Below are 18,178 nucleotides of genomic sequence, written 5' to 3'. Positions count from 1 at the left end.
TGTTTCCAGATAGAATTTTTTTAGTTGTGATAATAGTCGAATAATCAATGCGAAAATGGAAAATCGCAAATAAACCGAGAAATGAAAACATTCGCACTCTGTTTTTTATGCTACTTCATATCACTTATTGACAATTAACAAGGCGACATCACACCGTGTTAAGTGCCACTTGAACACTACAATTTCCTTATGCAAATGCATGCACGCGCGATGTAAATTTTTCTAAGGAAAACATGCCTTATGCTTTGTGGTGCATAAAAAATGCTGTTTCGATGAGATGACACAACAAAACAAACACGTCAACTTTGGATTCGGTTACTAATTATACGAGGTGAATGATAAAAGTTTAATGACAATGTGTCTCGAACGCCTGTTCATCAATGAAAATTAATTTTCCATTTAAAACCTACATCACAATAATATCTCACCAGCAATCAACGATGAAGATGATAGACGTGTACAGATTATAAAATTGAGAACGCGTGTGACAACTCTGAGGAAGAACAATTCGCCCGGCTCGAAATAAATTTTGAAGGACAAGACGGTAAGCAATATTATATACTTCCATTCGATTTCAAAGTATCTCTTAGTTGAATACATCATATTTTGTGTAAGACTCGATCGGCGCCTGTACTCCTTATAGGTAAATGCAATTAACATTGATAAATTCTAAATACTGCTGGGTGTTAAAAGCAGCACATACGATTAAGCAAGCAAATGGGGGAAACTAGCTTTGAGCAGCAGTAGAAATGGAGAGCTTACTTTCTTCACTTTTGATGTTTTTGTTTCCAGAGCTTTTATGGTCATAAAATCTCAAAAGCGAGAAATTAAATTACAAATTATAAAAGAAACCGTGCTACGGAGAAAAGGGTCCATCTTGAACTGCAGTGTAATGATGAATTTGCAATAAATTTGAAATAGAACTACTTGAAAACACTCTTTTCTCTTGTTGTGTCAAGTATTTCGTTAAAGATGGCCTTCAGCCCCTTACTGGGGCTCTGGAAGCTTTTCAGAGTGTGCCCAAATTTTTTGATATTGTTCCTGTGAAAAACAATATTTTCACCATATATATATTAATTACGCAAAATCCATCTTAAATGCATGGTACAACGGATAGGAACATCATGGATTAACTCACATAACTTTCTTTAAATTCCATAAATAATCACAAATATTTTCCAAAATGTTTCTGCAGCTGTTCATCAAAAACAGATGCCTTGCAAATTACATCAATGTCTAATGGATAAAGCATATCTTTGTGAGCATAAAAATGAAATTTTTTATGGAGAACTAGTATATCGAAGGACCAGCTTGAAAACACCAATTGTTACTTTGAAAAATTTGCAAATTTTGCAGATGTCCTCCCGTTGCTTACAGAGCCCCTGAAGGAAACATACTCCGAAGAAAAGGCCATCTTTAACGAAATACTTGACACAACAAGAGAAAAGAGGGTTTTCAAGTAGTTCTATTTCAAATTTATTGCAAATTCATCATTACACTGGAGTTCAAGATGGACCCTTTTCTTCGTAGCACGGTTTCTTTTATAATTTGTAATTTAATTTCTCATTTTGACATTGTATGACCATAAAAGGAGGCTACATCAGTTTGCCACAGGTGGAAAATTTGAGCTACTTTAAAACACTTTTAAATTATTAAAATCTCGAGTAGCACATAAGCCAATGGGAAAGGAGGTTGAATCTTCTGGGACGCGTTGATTCACTGCAGGCGCATGCTCCTTAAGTTCGACCATATTACCCAATAAAAATTTTTAAGGAACTACAACTTTGAACAAAAATGTCATGACCGAGTAATAACTTATCATGTGATGATATGTTTCGTCATTGATGACAAAAGCACACTATAGAGAACATACAGGAGGGCCACTCCATTGAATGTTTTCGTGCAACGCGTATCTTATTGCGCATGTGCTGACCATAGTGGCAGCATGTAAATTGCAATTTCTGACCAATAGGATTGACGATATGGCAAATGGCAGCCAGTAAACTAATTAAATAAACAGCAGCCAGTTGCACAGCGAAGTGGCCCTACTGTATATTCCCTATACTGTGGACAAAGCTTGATTGGTGCGTTGCCTTGCTCATTCATTGAGCGAGTTTTACTTGCATGTCCAATTCATTTGCTGATTTTTCATAAAGCGAAATTGAAAGAAGAAAATGGTCGAGGAGCTATCTTGGCCACAAAGAAGTCCAGATTGGCCTAAAGCGAAAAAAACCTGGGGATTATACTGGCAGGTCCACGTATACCTATTCGCAGGTTTTTGGACAATTGCAACCGTTTGCTATTTCGCCCTTTCGATCAAATCGATAACCCGACTAAAGAATGGACGTAAACGAACACATTTCACGGTGCTTGCAACTCAATTGCTCTTCGTTGCACTTTCTCGTTGTTTTGTATTATTTTTAAACCCCTACGGCTCGAAATCGACGAACTTGATTGGACTAGTAATCACTATTGGAGGATGGTCCCTCGGTACGGCCGGTCTGACGTCGGCTCTTGGAGTCCTCTTACTAATTCTACTGGACACGACTAGGGTCAGTCTGGGTTCACCGAGGTTCCAGAATCTTAGAGTACTTCTCGCAATAACTGCCAGCATTGTCGTTTTTGTTATCATTACTGATGTCATAGTTGCCCTCCACAACGAAGCAAAAATACTTCTCCTATTGTGCGAAATGGCCGTGTCGATTTGGGGTTTGGTAACGATGATTGGCTACGTCCTTGTCGCCGCAAGGATCCGTCGCAACTTGAGGTCGACTTTGGATTCGGCAAATCCTAATTCAACCGGTCAAAGGCTGGATCAGTATCAGCGAACCCGGTTGACACGTATCCTTTTCACATGCTTCGGTGCTGCCTTCTTGGGCTTTGTCATGTTCGGTACCAGTCTTTACGCGGTTTTCTTCGGCAGCAGTAGCGTTCTCTCGGATGAAGATGTCGCTGACGTCTGGAGATGGTGGGCTTTCCAGACAACTTTCCGCGTGCTGGAGATGTTGATAACGCTGTCGATATCCCTTATAACATTTCAAACACCTCGGGAAGCAGTGAAACGCGATAATAGAAAGCCGAGTGAAATATCAGTTATGCAAGAAGAACAATGACGAACTGAAAAGGAAGATTCTAGGTAAAAATATCGATATTTGACATTGGAAGGCATGGGAAAAGTAGAAAAGATCAAACAGATTATTGCATGAACTAGCATTATATAGACAGTATATCACATTTTCTCTGTTCAGCAGTACACCCCCCCTCCCACTTTTAATAATCCCCCACTTGAAAGGTAGCAAAAAATAACCACATACCCTCTATTTGCACCCCACTCTCCAGTAAATATAAAAATCTCTGAGATGTCAATGTCGTGATGAAATCACAGAAAAATACAAAGGCTACTCTTTGGGCCTGTTCATATGAGCTGGGCTGGCCTGCTTTGCCAGGCCAGTTTATTATTTGATTCACATGAGGCGGGCTGGCCCTGCAAGTACAGAAATAATTAATTACGTCCAAATCCCGCTATTTCATGTTACTTTTATAAGCTGAAAGAAACTCATTGATTTTATGCATTATAATCTAAGGTCCACCGAAAGTTGTTCTTGTGCTTGCCCTCTATTTTGCATCGAACTGAATTTCAGGAGCATGCGCACTAGTACGATGTTTGGCCGGTATGCAGGGCTAGCCCGCCTAGTGCATTCACATGAACCCGTTTATGACGAGATAACGGAAAAACGGGCCCGCCTCTCATATGAATCAAATTTGTAATTATAAGTAAAGACTAAAAGCGTCGAGATCTCGCTACTGCCGGGCTAGCCCGGCTCATATGAACAGGCCCTTAGTTCGTTGACATCAGCATTAATTCTTTCGAAGTTAACAATTGTAAGCATTTTAATAGTCACTTGGTTGGTGCAAAAATTTCAGACAAATCTAAGTCATGTTTTTTTAAGTTTTTCATTTTTCAAAATGCACTTATCACTTATTGCACTTACCAGAATTGGATTTTTACTATAAATTTACAAAGAAGCGTGCGTTACGTGAAAGAGTAAGCGTCTTTTTAGCCCCCCCCTCCCCTTCCCCCTAACAATACGCAACCTCCCTCCTAATATTACTCCCCCCCCCTAATGGAAAGGTTGCAAAACATACAATCCCGGAGGATGAGGCTGAAGAGGGAAAATAAGGGAAGGGTCATTATTTTTGGCCAGCGACAATTACGGTGAAATAGGATTTGATTGGCTTATAAATACTTGGCGGCCATTACGAGCTGGAAACAATTATCTACGCTACAATTAGTCAACTGGAAACGAAGTAGAACAAGTAAAATAATGAGATTGTAGAGTAATATAGACCATGTATATAAAGACCAAAAATCAGTAAAACTTTGATGTATTTAAAAAGTTGAGGTAACATGAAGCATCATGCGTTTTTTGCAACTTGTATTGGATGAATTTTATTTCTGTTGCTTTCTCGGCCTTTTCACAGTTTCACAAAGCTATATGTAGAATATCGAGAGTGCCAGCCAATAACTTCTCTTCCTTTAAAATTAGCCATCAGCTCATTCTACCTGCAGTGAAAACTACAATATCATAATCAACCAACCTATGGGAAGGGAGGGTGGCAGAGGTATTCAGTCGCGCTTTAAGTTCCACAATTCTTTTAGTCGTTTCATTTTAGTCTACTGTTTTATTTATCTTCGGTAGGAATGAAATTGATCATTACGAAAATATATTCCAAAGGATAAAATATTGAAATTGTCATCACATTAGCATCGTTAATCAAGCTATCTCGCTGTTCATCTTCACGTGAAACCTTTCTCGCTGTTAATCTTCACGTGAAACCTTTCTCGCTGTTAATCTTCACGTGAAACCTTTCTCGCTGTTCACCAACTGATGTCGTACGAGTTTCGCGTACGTGCCCTCCTTAGCCATCAACTGCGCATGCGTGCCAACCTCGGCAATCTTCCCATGTTCCATCACGATGATCCTGTCGGCTTTTTCAATCGTGCTCAAACGATGAGCGATTATAATGAGCGTCCTTCCTTTTAAATTCGTGAACATCGCTTCTTGGATTTTATTCTCGCTTGCCGCATCCAAAGCGCTCGTTGCCTCGTCGAACAACAAGATGGAAGGTTTGCGTATAAGAGCCCGCGCAATAGCAATGCGCTGCTTCTGTCCACCGGAAAGTTGCTGACCCTTTTCACCGGCTTGTGTGTTGTAACCGCGAGATAAATCCACAATAAAGTCGTGAGCGTTTGCTAGTCTAGCCGCTTCGGTTATGAGCTCGTCCATGTCACTCTCCGCTTCAAAATTATACGCGATGTTTTCTTTCAAAGTTCGAGCAAACAAAACCGGCTCCTGTCCGACCAAAGCGATTTGCTGGTGTAAAAATTTATGATCGATATCCCCTACGGCGACGCCATCGAACAAAATTTCACCCGCATCGGGTTCGTAGAAATGCTGAAGTAAATTTATACACGTGCTTTTGCCAGCCCCACTGGGGCCAACAAGCGCTACAGTTTCACCTTGTTCAATCACGAACGAGACGTCCTCGAGAACGGGGGACTCGGATCGACTCGGATACGTGAATGAAACATTTTTGAATTCAACGCGCCCCGTGAATTTACTAGGTGTTAAAACTCCATTGTTCGGCATTTTAGGTTTTCTGTCTATATATCGAAATACCTTCAAATTCAAAATAAACAGAAAATATAAAAATCGTTCTAGCTTTGTTTATATTTGTGGTTGCGTAGCTACATACCTTTTCTGCTGCCCCAACAGCATCAACAAGCCCCGTGTACACGTCACCAATCCCTTCGATAGCATTGCCGAGACTCAACGAATATAGAAGGAACGAGACCAAATTACCGCCGCTCATTTCACCTCGCATCACCAAATGTCCCCCGTAGTACAACGTAATCACGCTTGTGATCGTTTCCAACAAGTAATTACCAGACGCGTAGCCACCATACACCAGCGCCTCTTTCTATGTACAAAAACACATTGAAATATAATGGTCTGCATAATGATCTCAACTTTGAAGACAAATGGAAGATTGCTCGATAAACTAGAAGTTCGCACATCAAATCAACGTACTCGTCAAGAGGGAATACATACATGCCAAGTCAGAAGTCTTACTCGTCAAATTAGAATACACACATGTCAAATTAGAAGTTATACACGTCAAATTAGAAGTTATACTTGTCAAATTAGAATAAATACACGTCAAATTAGAAGTTATACACGTCAAATTAGAAGTTATATTCGTCAAATTAGAACACATACACGTCAAATTAGAAGTTATACACGTCAAATTAGAAAAAACAAACGTCAAATAAGTTGAACTCGTCAAATTAGAATACATACATGTCAAATTAGAAGTCACTTCTAATTTGACATGTTACATTTTACAGTCAGGCTAACTCGTAAAATTAAAGTCCAAGAACACAGTGATAAGGAAGACGCTTCGACTGGCTTTTTGCCTTTCGAAGAATAATAAAAGCAAATAACCCAAAATAAACGTGGGCAACGCCGGCCGCACCTTATTCAACGCGTAAGTTTTATCCAGCTTTGTAGAATACTCTCGAACGACGCCATCTTCGTTAGCAAAACTGCGAACAGTCTTCATTGAAGAGATCACTTCTTCAGCAACCTCGTTCGCCTTGGCAATGGAATTTTGAACCTTTTCCGAGAGTTTCTGAAAATACTTGCCGTAGATTTCCGAGATCACGGCCACGATTGGTATGCTTATCAAGGTAACAATGGATAATTTCCACGAAATATGAAACATGAACGCGCAGACGCCCATCGCAGTGACGAGATTTCGTAGAAAAACGTTGATATTCAAAGAAACCTGTTCGCCCATTTTCTCGGTATCTGACGTGAGACGGGAAACGATCTCACCCGTTCTTGTCTTGTCGAAAAATGCGATTTCCTGACGAACGATGGAGTCGAACAGCTGTTTATTGACGCGTATGTTAAATCGACTCATCACGAGCTGGAAAATTCCACCTCGAAGTCCCGTACACACCGCAGTGATAGCTGACACCATCGTCATGACAACTATGAACCTCTGAAACTTTTCATTGTCCCTTTCTATGGCTATGCTATCAATCACCTTACCAGTGAAATACGGCATGAACATCTCGCCGAAAGCTGCACACAGCAGAAATATAAACGCGAAACACAACATATGGGTATCTGGTTTGGAGACGGAAAGTAGGCGGAAGATTGTCACTTTGCTTTTTCGTTTGCTAACAGGAAGAAAGGATTTAATACAGGTCAAAATACTGAACTGATGTTGAACTGATGAAAAGGTAATAACACTTTCTTACGCAAAGACCACTAATTTGTTAGTCTAAAAATCTACAATAGCCCGAGGCCCTTGCAACTTTCGCTAGGATTGCAAAGCACCCCCTTGGAAAAACTGCACCCCTCCTGTCAAAGAGCCCTTGTTTTTTTTTCATGTTACATGATTTTAAGCAAGGTATAAAACAGTACAGCACAGCTCTAAATGTAAACATCATTATTTAAGAAGTAAAATATGTTTACTGTGTTTGCATGGGCTTATGCAAACTGAGCAGACCTTTGGGAGAACTTGAGAGCAGATCAGTGCAAGCCCAAGACTGAAGGTCGAGGGTTACACAAGCTTGAGAGTTCTCACAATGGTCTCCTTGGCTTGCATAAGCCCATGCAAACACAGTAAACATCTTTTATTTCTTTTATAAAATAAAATAATGTGAAAAAGACAAACATTTTAATTTTTCCTCTAAAATGTCTTCATGAATGATTTGCAAATTCTCTTTGACTGATGGATTGTTTTGATTGATTTGATTGGTTGAGCTCAGATGGGTTTTGCACAAGCTAATGCAAACACGGCTCTAGACCAATCAGCGCACGCATTTCACTGTGTTTATTTTGTATACATCTATAACGTAAGGCCCAAGCCTTTTTATTATGGTAGCACCCCTTCAAATAGAAGAGGCAACAGCATCTAAACATATATATTTCAATTGTCATAGCACAGCAATTGGTCTAGAGCAGAGTTTGCATTAGCCTGTGCAAACCAATCTCAGCTCCATTAATTAAACCAATAAAATAGAATATGAGGACCTTCAATGTCAAGTTTCCAGTGATCTGCAGTAAAGTTCTCCCAAAGTTCTCCTAGGTTTGCATGAGGCTGTGCAAAATCAGTAAACATTTTTTTCTTAATTCAAAAACACGATACTTGCATACCTATTGTCCGAAATGCTTCCAGCTTCATCACTTTCACTTTCATCATCTGATATTGACGAACAACTGTCTTCGTTTAAAACTGGACAAACCTCATGGTCGGCATTAACACTTAAAGTTTGGCCTGATACAATATGAGGTTTTCCCAACATCCACCAGTTCCACGACATCACAATCGAAAAGAAAAATGTATGACCCAGAAACAACCAAAAAAATCTTTTCTTGCGATGTGTCTGCCCACATTCGGTGCTAGCCAAGAGTTTTACCAAATCGTAAACGACAATCCCGAAGGTTAGAAAGAATATAATTCTTCGACACCGCCTTAATCGAAGGCAACTTTTCGCCGGATTCATCTTCGTACCGATAACTGCACCGGCTATTAATGCAAAACGCGATATAGCCAGCAGCCATAAGTCTATTAGCGTAGTACAAAAATTCAAATCTGAGACAGCAACAAGCCACGAATGTAACGTCCACTTTGTGCGAAATAGCAACAACGTAGCGAGCATAATGTCTAAGAAATTTGAAAGAAGAACCAGGAGCACGTATTTCGCCATATTTGATTTGTTAATTAATCACAAGATTCATCGCAGTATTCGCCACGTTGCTTGCAGATACAATGTGAAGCTAGCACAAGGTTTAACAAATTGGTGTCGGCCTTGTAACATCAGAATCGGATTTAGAAAATATACCAAAAAATAGAAATGAATATATACACCAAGTGTATAACAATGTGCCCTCCTGACTATCACCACAGTAAAATGATGACTCAATGTGCCCTCCCAGCTATCACCATAGTGCAATGGTGACTCCTGCACTTGGGAGACAGGATGTATAGTTACACATTGTATGGATTGTTTGTAGATTCACCAGAGTGCTCAAACCCATTAAGGTGAGCTTTGCATAGCGCGAAAGCGGTGAACGTCTCACTAGGAGACTCTCTACACAATCCTAGAGTGCTCAATATAATAATTAGAGTGCTCAATATAATAATTAGAGTGCTCAATATAATAATTAGAGTGCTCAATATAATAATTAGAGTGCTCATATATAATAATTGAGATAAAAACAATAAATAATAGCAACAAAGATTATGGATAAAATTAGTATTTATATTATTTTTATAATGTTCATGTTAATTCGTAATTTTTTCATATTACTCTCGAGCAGGTGCAAACATAGACCTCAATGACTTATAGAACTCAATGACATAGACCTTCGGTCCCAGGGTTTTCATTGATCAGCTCTCAAGTTCTCCCAAAGGTTCCCTCGGTTTGCCATAAGCCTGTGCAAGCACAGTAGACATCTTTTATTTTTAAACAACTAATAAACCGAATGGCTTGAAACCCTATCCAATACTAACGCCAAAATTCCTAGTTTCTCGGAAATACACTAACCTGTACGAGATCAACATTTTTGTAATGTAATATTGACATCAATGATTATGTAAGGCACTGCATTAATTATGTAAGGCACTGCATTAATTATGTAAGGCACTGCATTAATTATGTAAGATATTGCATGAACGAGTAGAAAACGTACGGAGTCTCAAGATGAGATCAAAATTTATACATTTATGTCTCATGAAGTAACTACACGTCGTAATCAGACGATGCATGAAGATAATGTTCTGTTTTGGAGTTACAGTCGAAATTCCAGTAGACAGACACTCTTTGAACCACGACCTATAGAGTCCGCTTACAGGAGGTGTCAGCTTATGAAAGGTGTCTGTAAGTTGAGGTTCGAGTGTATCAGTTTGTGATGTCTATGGTTGTAAATATTTATTCAGAGCAAGATCACTTGATCAAAAACTCAAAGACACTGATTTTTCTCTGCGATGAACGGTAACTATTGACTTTTCATATTCAATGAACATGACTATTAATTGCTGAAAAGACTGTTTTTTATAGAGTTAAAATCCACAAGTAAATTTCTTACGAGAGAAGAATCAATTGAAAAACAAAATGCTACAAAAATGTAGATTTTTGCAAATGACAGAAAATTAGGTCTGGTCACGATCAAGTCTCATGACAATAGTGTCTGGTTAAAATACACGGTATGTACCTGTATGTAGGCGTAAGCTGTGAATCTTTACTTAACTCTGAAAATCGTTGGCAAATGGAATACGAAAAATTGCAAATGAGCACTGGTAGTGATACAGGGAGTTAAACAAACAATTAAACAATGGGTAAATCCTTTAATTCTTGCTCAATAGCGACTGAAGCGCTTCCGAGGAAGAAATTACCATAAATACAAACGAGGCAATCAAATAAATTCAACACAATAGAAGACATACGGATTACTTCAATTGTCAGACTGTTTACAATGTATCATATGACAGGGTAAATTTATTTATTAATCGAAAAATCAGACAGAAGGTTCATCACGCTGCAAAGTTTCGTTCACAAATCGTCTTAAAGCTAAAATGAAGTTGGGAATCGTAATATTTACATTTTTCGCTGTCATCACAAGCAATTTGTCATCGGTAAGTAAGGCCTTTTTCGAACGTCGAACTTCACATGCACCGAACGCATTAAAGACAAAAGAAAATGAGATGAACTTCCTCGTTATCTTTTGTTTTAAATGTGTTCGGTTCATGTAAAGTTCCACGTTTGATACGGTCCTAAGATGTAAAAATAATGTAGAACATTTTGCAATCTCGCTCATCTGTTTTGTATGACTTATGCGCCATCTATATTTCGCGGAAGTTTCATTGCGTCAAGACAATGTCGCTACAGTTTCATAGAAAACAGTTCCATACCAGCTGATAATGAGAAATACACTTGTACAAGAAAAATAGAAATACACTTGTACAAGAAAAATAGAAAAGGTCAAGTTGATTTTAAGAAAATTGAGTCAAATTTGATGTCCTAAAGGAATTAAACAACGACAATTACATGACTACCTTTGACCAGTATTTTCATAATAGTTTTTTTAAATGGTCAGAGCCAATAGCTATCGAGGTTTTATAACGAGAATCAATAACTATCGTGGTTTGATGGTGAGAAAAAGCTAGTGTATCAATGATTGTATATGATGTCTGTGTTTAAATATGTGTTTACAGTATGTTAAAATAAGTGTGTTTTACAAACTTTGCGTCTTTCTATATCAAAATGACTGATATGTGTCCTTGTAAGTGAAAATACGTCAGAAAGAAGAATTTAAATCGATGGCAGGAATGCTTTTCTCATTTTGGCAAAATATTCCTCCGATTAGCCCTCATGGCTGATCGATTCCTACAAAAATATTAGAAATCATTTAAGTAATTCGGTCATTCACAATGTTTGTAAGCAGATAAATTAGGAAGAATGACTGCGAATGAGATGCGTGTCAGTATAAGTTACACTGGTATGACAAATGTGAAACATCTTGGTAGCCGACCGAAAATCTTAGGAAAAAATATTTGCGGATTCAAATATGTCTCCAAACTTTTTCGTTGATGCCCAATTCATCATGTGAAGAGCAACCGCTATGTTTAGAGCAGACGATGCCTCAACGCTTTCACGCGCACAAGTGTAAGGAAATTTCGATATAAACTCACACTTCCTTCGTTTATTCAACACCACTGCTATGTTAAATTGCCCAATAAATTCCCAATTATGCAGTATGTAGATTAGACAAAAACCAATTATATATATTGTGTTTAAACGTATAGCGTATATCGGTTTCGTTATAAGAACTGTACTAATGAAAACGTTATCCATATTTTTATCATTTAGAAACCAGTCCGAAACACTGGATTGTTATTTACACAGTGGACACGAACGGAGCCCAATGCAACATGCGATGCAAACATGAACAATTGCAAATACTACATAGAAATATGTTGGAATTGGCTTGACAACAACCAGAGCAGATGCTTTTTAGCTTGGTTAAAAAGATCATATACGTACACAATGAAGCCAACCCAAACAAGGAGGTTTTCGCTATTTTACTACTTTTCCAGGAATATTCATAATCCTTTGTGGAAACTCGTCGATATATGGAGTGATGTGAGTATGTTAAAGTGCAAAGTTCTTTGCGTCTGCGCGAGGCTTCCAACGAGTTATATTAAAGACAGTGTTTGTGGAATAAAAGTTGAAATTATTCTAAGTTCGCAATATCGTGCAGTCAAGAAATAGCAACTAACAACATAGGACTTGAAACAATCTACTTAACATGAAGCAATCTTCAATACCGATGAAATCAAACGCAATGCACTAATTTAAGTATTTTTTTACAGCGAATGACCATAGTGGAAATTAACATATATCAAGAAGGCAAAGGTCCAAATCCTGTTGAAAGATTGAACATCAGTAAACGATTACAACTTCCAATCAGAGATATGAATAAACTACATGATGATACATACAACATCACTGGCTCAAAGTTTCGCGTCTATGGAGCCATATACATGTGGTGCGATGATAACTGTGTACCACCCACTTCACCACCGTCTATACCATTAACCACACAATCATACAGACCATCTTTCACATCATCCACTATAAACACGCTCCCTACACATTCTAAAATAGTTCTCAAACAATCTACCACAAAAACAGAGCGACTTATCAACAATACCATGTACACCAAATCCCCCACAGACAACGTCTCCAAAAAATTTACCACAATGAAGATCGATAAAAATTTTACCGAAAAAAACACAATACCAACACAACATGTAACCACTCACAAAATTCTTCAAATACACTCCACTGCAAGAATCAGTGTAAAACTTTTTGCGGATCAAACCACACAGCAACCATCTGCAAGTCAAACAAAAGAAGATAAAGAAGAAAATGAAATACCCACCACTTCAGCAATCAGTGTAAAAATTCCAGTAGATCAAACCATACAGCAACCATCTGCAAGTCAAACAAAAGAAGATAAAGAAGAAAATGAAATACGCACCACTTCAGCAATCAGTATAAAAATTCCAGTTGATCAAACCACACAGCAACCATCTGCAAGTCAAACAAAAGAAGATAAAGAAGAAAATGAAATACGCACCACTTCAGCAATCAGTATAAAAATTCCAGTAGATCAAACCATACAGCAACCATCTGCAAGTCAAACAAAAGACGATAAAGAAGAAAATGAAATACACACCACTTCAGCAATCAGTATAAAAATTCCAGTAGATCAAACCACACAGCAACCATCTGCAAGTCAAACAAAAGAAGATAAAGAAGAAAATGAAATACGCACCACTTCAGCAATCAGTATAAAAATTCCAGTAGATCAAACCATACAGCAACCATCTGCAAGTCAAACAAAAGAAGATAAAGAAGAAAATGAAATACGCACCACTTCAGCAATCAGTATAAAAATTCCAATAGATCAAACCATACAGCAACCATCTGCAAGTCCAACAAAAACAAAAGACAATAAGCAAAACGAATATCAACATGACAATAAATCATCACATCTATCCAAATGGAAAGTACTTGCGATCATATTAACGTCATTATGTGGTGTGATGGTTCTCCTCGCTTTAGCAGGCTGGTGGTTAAAAAGGTAAAATATTATTCATTGAAAAACCACCAAAATTGGAATCATTTATAAAATTTCTTTTTTGATGAAGCACTACGGCAAATTTATCAGAGAAAATACTTCTTTTGGAGAGTGGGTGTTCCCTATTGGAAGGGCACCCACAAATGTAGCGTTTGGCTTGAAGTTTGCGACATATTGAATGGCAGGTTTTAGAATTTTTACATCAACGAGCAGGATCTTTGCTTTGCCATGATGATATAAAAAACGGATTAAAAAAAATAAAACTAAAAGCAAGTGGCTTCATTGCTAGTTTAACACTTTCATGAGTTATCACATCATGAGCATGGAGCCCGCACACTTTTTGAAAAGCGTCCAAAACTCCAACGAACAATACAATAATTCAAATAAGATGACACGTAACTGATATATACAGGTTTGTTATTAATATTGCTTAAAAGGCATCAGTACAGTTTTGAATTATTCTGTTTTGGCTCGTTTATAGAAAGTCACAATCGGCCGACATAAAAACGACAGATCAACAACACAATGCGAGCAACACAGAAATATTCAAAAACAAGATGGTATTCGGCAATGACGCCGATAATTTAAATTCCAAACAAGATGACAAAATGATAGATATGTTGGATTTAATGGAAACGAAATCAAATTTTTAAGACGTGCTGTACTTGTTTAGAGGAACGTGCAATTGTGAGTTTTATAGACAATAGTGAAATTCTTGAAGACAATATTGCGTCAGTGATTGTTTAAATAATTAACGTTGTGAAAAGTGGTTGAAGCAACGACTTAATTGGTTGAATAGGTTTACATCAAAGTAAATATAATTATACGTTAAGCCTTATAAAGGAACGCCAAGTAAAACATTTATAACGAGTATATTGATTTGTTGTCATTTTTTTCAGCGATTGTTAAATTTTATCGAAACGTGAATGGTTTTTGATTTTAGGAGTCAGTTTTTGAATAAAATGTCGTCGGCCGTAACTTTGATTGTTACGTAACTTTGATTGATACTTTGATTCTGTTTCATTTACAGAATCGCCAGTGTTAACACTTCTATCAATGACATAAACATTGTCCTTTACACCATATCACTCTCCACACCATATCACCACCCAGCAAAACCTATTACTCTGCATATATTACTCCACACCATCCTCCATACAACTTTCCACACCATCCTCCATACCATCCTCTTTACCATCCTTTATACCATCCTCTTTACCATCCTTTATACCATCCTCCAGACGACTCTCCATAACATTCTTCATACCGTCCTCCATACGACTCTCCATACCATTCTTCATAGCATCCTCCATACGACTTACCATACCAACCTTTACACCATCCTCAACACCATCTTCCACACTATCCTCCACGTCCTCTTCCATGCCATCCTCCACATCACCATTCATACCATTCTCTACACCATCCTCTATACCATCCTTCATACATTCCTCCATACCATTATTCATACCATACTCTACACCATCCTCCATACCATCCCTCACACCACCTTCCACACAATCCTCCATACAACACTCCATACCATTCTAAACACTATCTTCTACACAACCTTCTACACCATCTTCTACACCATCCTCCATACCATTCTCTACACCAACCTCCATACCTTCTTTCATACCATCCTTCATACCAATCTTCATACCTATCTCAGCACCACTCTCCATAACATTATCCACACCATCCACGACACCATCCACTACAAACACCACATATTATATCAACTCATCCTAAAGTTCATCACCACTACAGCCATTGAGGTCAAGAATAAAAACGACCACATTAACTGCATTCCGTCTTGTGATCTTTTTTGGCCTTTTGACTGTTAGTTTACAATGGTTGCTTTTGTTTACTGTGGATACTTTTGAATAGACGTACTTTTTTATGAGGTGCGGAAAAATGACTTTTTATGACGATGCTGCATTAACAAATGTAGAAAACAGTTGCAGTCTCGAAACGAGATAATTTAGCATCAAGTTCGCAAAATAAAAAATATATTTATACCTTATAAGGTAACTTCACTTCGTAACCAGACGATACATGAAGATAATGATCTCGTCTGTCGTTGAAGTCAAACCTTCCGTATACAGACACTCTTTGGATAACGATCTAGTGTCCGCCAACGTGAGGTGTCAGCTTAAGAAAGGTTTCTGTAAGTAGAGGCAACTATAGTTCATGTATGTCTATATAGTTTTAAATATTTATGCGGAGTAAGAATGCATATGGCCCAACAGACAAAGATTTTTCCTACAATGACCTATAACTTTTGACTTTCTTAACCTCGTATTAAATAAATAGGATGATTTATAATTGATGAATAGGCTACACTTTGGTTGACAAATCTATACACAATTTTTCAATAAGAGAAAGATTTCGAAAGTCAACTGCAAGATGGTAGCAATAAAACTGCAGCTTCGTTTAGAGCAAAGTTCCAACTATTTGAATCTCTACGCTTTTCTTTATATTCCCATGAGAGAACTAAATTTTGAGCATTTTTAAAAAGGCACAGATTCCAGAGTCCCCATAGCCTGAAAAATTACACGTTATCTATATGGGGTTTGGTTAAAACACACCAATGCCCAGAATAAATTACCATAGCCTAAAAATTACACGTTTTTTTAGGGGTTTGGTTAAAACACACCAATGCCAGAATAAATTACTAATTCATACTCCTTACTAACTTTAAAGCTGTTGGCAATTGGGGAATTCCAAACATTCATATAATCAACGATTAATTTTTTTCAGGCAAATGCAAATGGTGTTCAAAAAACACATTAAAATAATCACGTTGTATTTTAGCCTAAAATGATCAGCTTATGATTTATGCGTGTGAAAAAAGCGATTGATGCGTTTCTCCAAGAATAAAGTCACTGTTATAAAGATTTTCAAATAAAACGAACACGTAGACACACATAAGTTATTTCAATTAGCAGATTGTTTGTACAATAAAAACGTATCAGATGACGAAGGTAAATATTCTTTAGCTAGAGATCAAACAAGACGTTCATCGTATGCATTTTCTTCAAAAACTGTCTTGAATTTGAAATGAATTCGGGATTGATCGTCACATTTTTTGCTATCATTGCAACGAACTTGTCTCCTGTAAGTACGATGTAATTTAAAACACATTTTAAAGTCGCGCGACTATTATATAACCTAATTATGTTTCGCGAAAGGAGCATATTGCGTCAAGAAAATGTCTCGAGAATTTCCAAAAAAACAATTTCCATGTCAGCTTATTATGCGAAATACGTTTGATATTATTGTATTATCTAGTCGTTCAGGTGTAAGGGAAAGTAAGAAAAAGTTATTGTGATTTTAACAAATTTGGATGAGATTTGACGCGTGTAAAACCGCCTCAAGGAACGACAAATACTAGACAGGAATATTTTCAATTGGTCACAATTAATGACTATATCGAGGGGTGATAAGGACAAACCAAGTAAATCAACGCGTCATGTACTTAAACTCTTTAGAATGGAAGCAAAAAATCCCTATCAACTTTAATAACTACGTTAAATATAACAACTTGTATGCTCTGTATTTACATTATTTAATGCTAACAACGGGGCAAATTTTGAAGTCTTTTTAAACATCATGTGGAGAAAAATGCAGACGAAGCCTCGCTTGCGTCTGTTGTTCTTACGACTAGGAGATTGTGACGACTGTGAGAAAGTGCAATGAAGACACCCCACCTCGATTATTTCACAGTGTTGTTTTTGTAACTTTCCCAAGCTGTTCCTGTTATCCAATGAAATAAAGACAAAAGGATAATGTAGTCAAAAAAATGCGCAGATTGTATAAAAAATAAGTATATATAATGTGTTTATACGTAGTGTAGATTGGTTTCATTACCAATGAAAACGTTATCCATATTTTCATATTTATAAAGCATTTCGAAACTCTGGGTTGTTATTTACACAGTTGACACAATAAACATACAGATCAGTATTCCCATGCGCATGTCTAGCAGCCACGCACTTGAGCTTGGCTGTCAAAACAACGTGTATGATCAGTGTCACAGGAAATTTTTCCACAAACCCCTCCACCCCCACGGGAAAATTTAGTGGGACAGACTTCCTGGGAAATATGGCACGGGCAAGGGACAAATTTCCAGGGACAATTGAAAACAATAAGTGTTGTCATGGTGATGTCGTATGGTTGATCGTACAATATAAATTCCAGGTCACTAGCTGCATTCATTTTTTTAGAAATCTGTTGTTTTCACAGTTAATGAACATCAAATATTTACATAGCACAACCTAAAATTTGCTGTCTGGCTGGTCTATTGCGCAAAGTAAAAGAGATTACGATCTATTTTATTCTTCATCCTTTAGAAAGCTTTCGCAAATCCTGTCCGAAACACTGGACTGTTATTTACACAGTGGACACGAACGGAGCCCAATGCAACATGCAATGCAAACATGAACAATTGC

At 37.6% G+C, this 18,178-nt stretch overlaps 3 protein-coding genes across 3 annotated transcripts in view; 2 read left to right on the top strand and 1 right to left on the bottom strand.

The window, feature by feature from the left end:
* Positions 1-112: 112 nt before the first annotated feature.
* Positions 113-4,439, top strand: LOC124436977 (proline-rich transmembrane protein 4-like). The gene is made up of 2 exons (XM_046986971.1): positions 113-544; positions 2,157-4,439. Exon 2 carries the CDS (start codon positions 2,175-2,177, stop codon positions 3,111-3,113), a length of 939 nt encoding a protein of 312 aa, XP_046842927.1. The 5' UTR covers positions 113-544; positions 2,157-2,174; the 3' UTR covers positions 3,114-4,439.
* Positions 4,371-9,065, bottom strand: LOC124436973 (ABC-type oligopeptide transporter ABCB9-like). Its single transcript, XM_046986967.1, has 4 exons — positions 8,232-9,065; positions 6,538-7,249; positions 5,758-5,982; positions 4,371-5,681 (listed from the first exon to the last, which is right to left on the bottom strand). Exons 1-4 carry the CDS (start codon positions 8,783-8,785, stop codon positions 4,857-4,859), a joined length of 2,316 nt encoding a protein of 771 aa, XP_046842923.1. The 5' UTR covers positions 8,786-9,065; the 3' UTR covers positions 4,371-4,856.
* Positions 9,066-10,280: 1,215 nt separating this feature from the next.
* Positions 10,281-18,178, top strand: part of LOC124436972 — a 43,260-nt gene continuing 35,362 nt past the window's right edge. Inside the window, exons 1-3 of the mRNA XM_046986965.1 lie at positions 10,281-10,713; positions 11,948-12,220; positions 12,451-12,621. Of these exons, the coding sequence (XP_046842921.1) occupies positions 10,654-10,713; positions 11,948-12,220; positions 12,451-12,621 (504 nt within the window). The 5' untranslated portion in view covers positions 10,281-10,653. The remainder of the gene's footprint in view (positions 10,714-11,947; positions 12,221-12,450; positions 12,622-18,178) is intronic.

Source organism: Xenia sp. Carnegie-2017, unplaced genomic scaffold (assembly GCF_021976095.1).
Source record: "Xenia sp. Carnegie-2017 unplaced genomic scaffold, XeniaSp_v1 HiC_scaffold_16, whole genome shotgun sequence".
Taxonomy (NCBI): Eukaryota; Metazoa; Cnidaria; class Anthozoa; order Malacalcyonacea; family Xeniidae; genus Xenia; species Xenia sp. Carnegie-2017.
The sequence above is the reverse complement of the archived record's forward strand: the minus strand, read 5'-3'. Positions and strand labels throughout refer to the sequence as shown.

Coding starts and splice junctions, on each gene's coding strand:
- LOC124436973 (XM_046986967.1), bottom strand. CDS start 8,785: ATGGCGAAATACGTGCTCCTGGTTCTTCTTTCAAATTTCTTAGACATT. Junction 5,983..6,537: donor AAACTTACGCGTTGAATAAG/GTGCGGCCGGCG, acceptor TTTTGTACATAG/AAAGAGGCGCTGGTGTATGG. Junction 5,682..5,757: donor CTGTTGGGGCAGCAGAAAAG/GTATGTAGCTAC, acceptor TTGAATTTGAAG/GTATTTCGATATATAGACAG.
- LOC124436977 (XM_046986971.1), top strand. CDS start 2,175: ATGGTCGAGGAGCTATCTTGGCCACAAAGAAGTCCAGATTGGCCTAAA.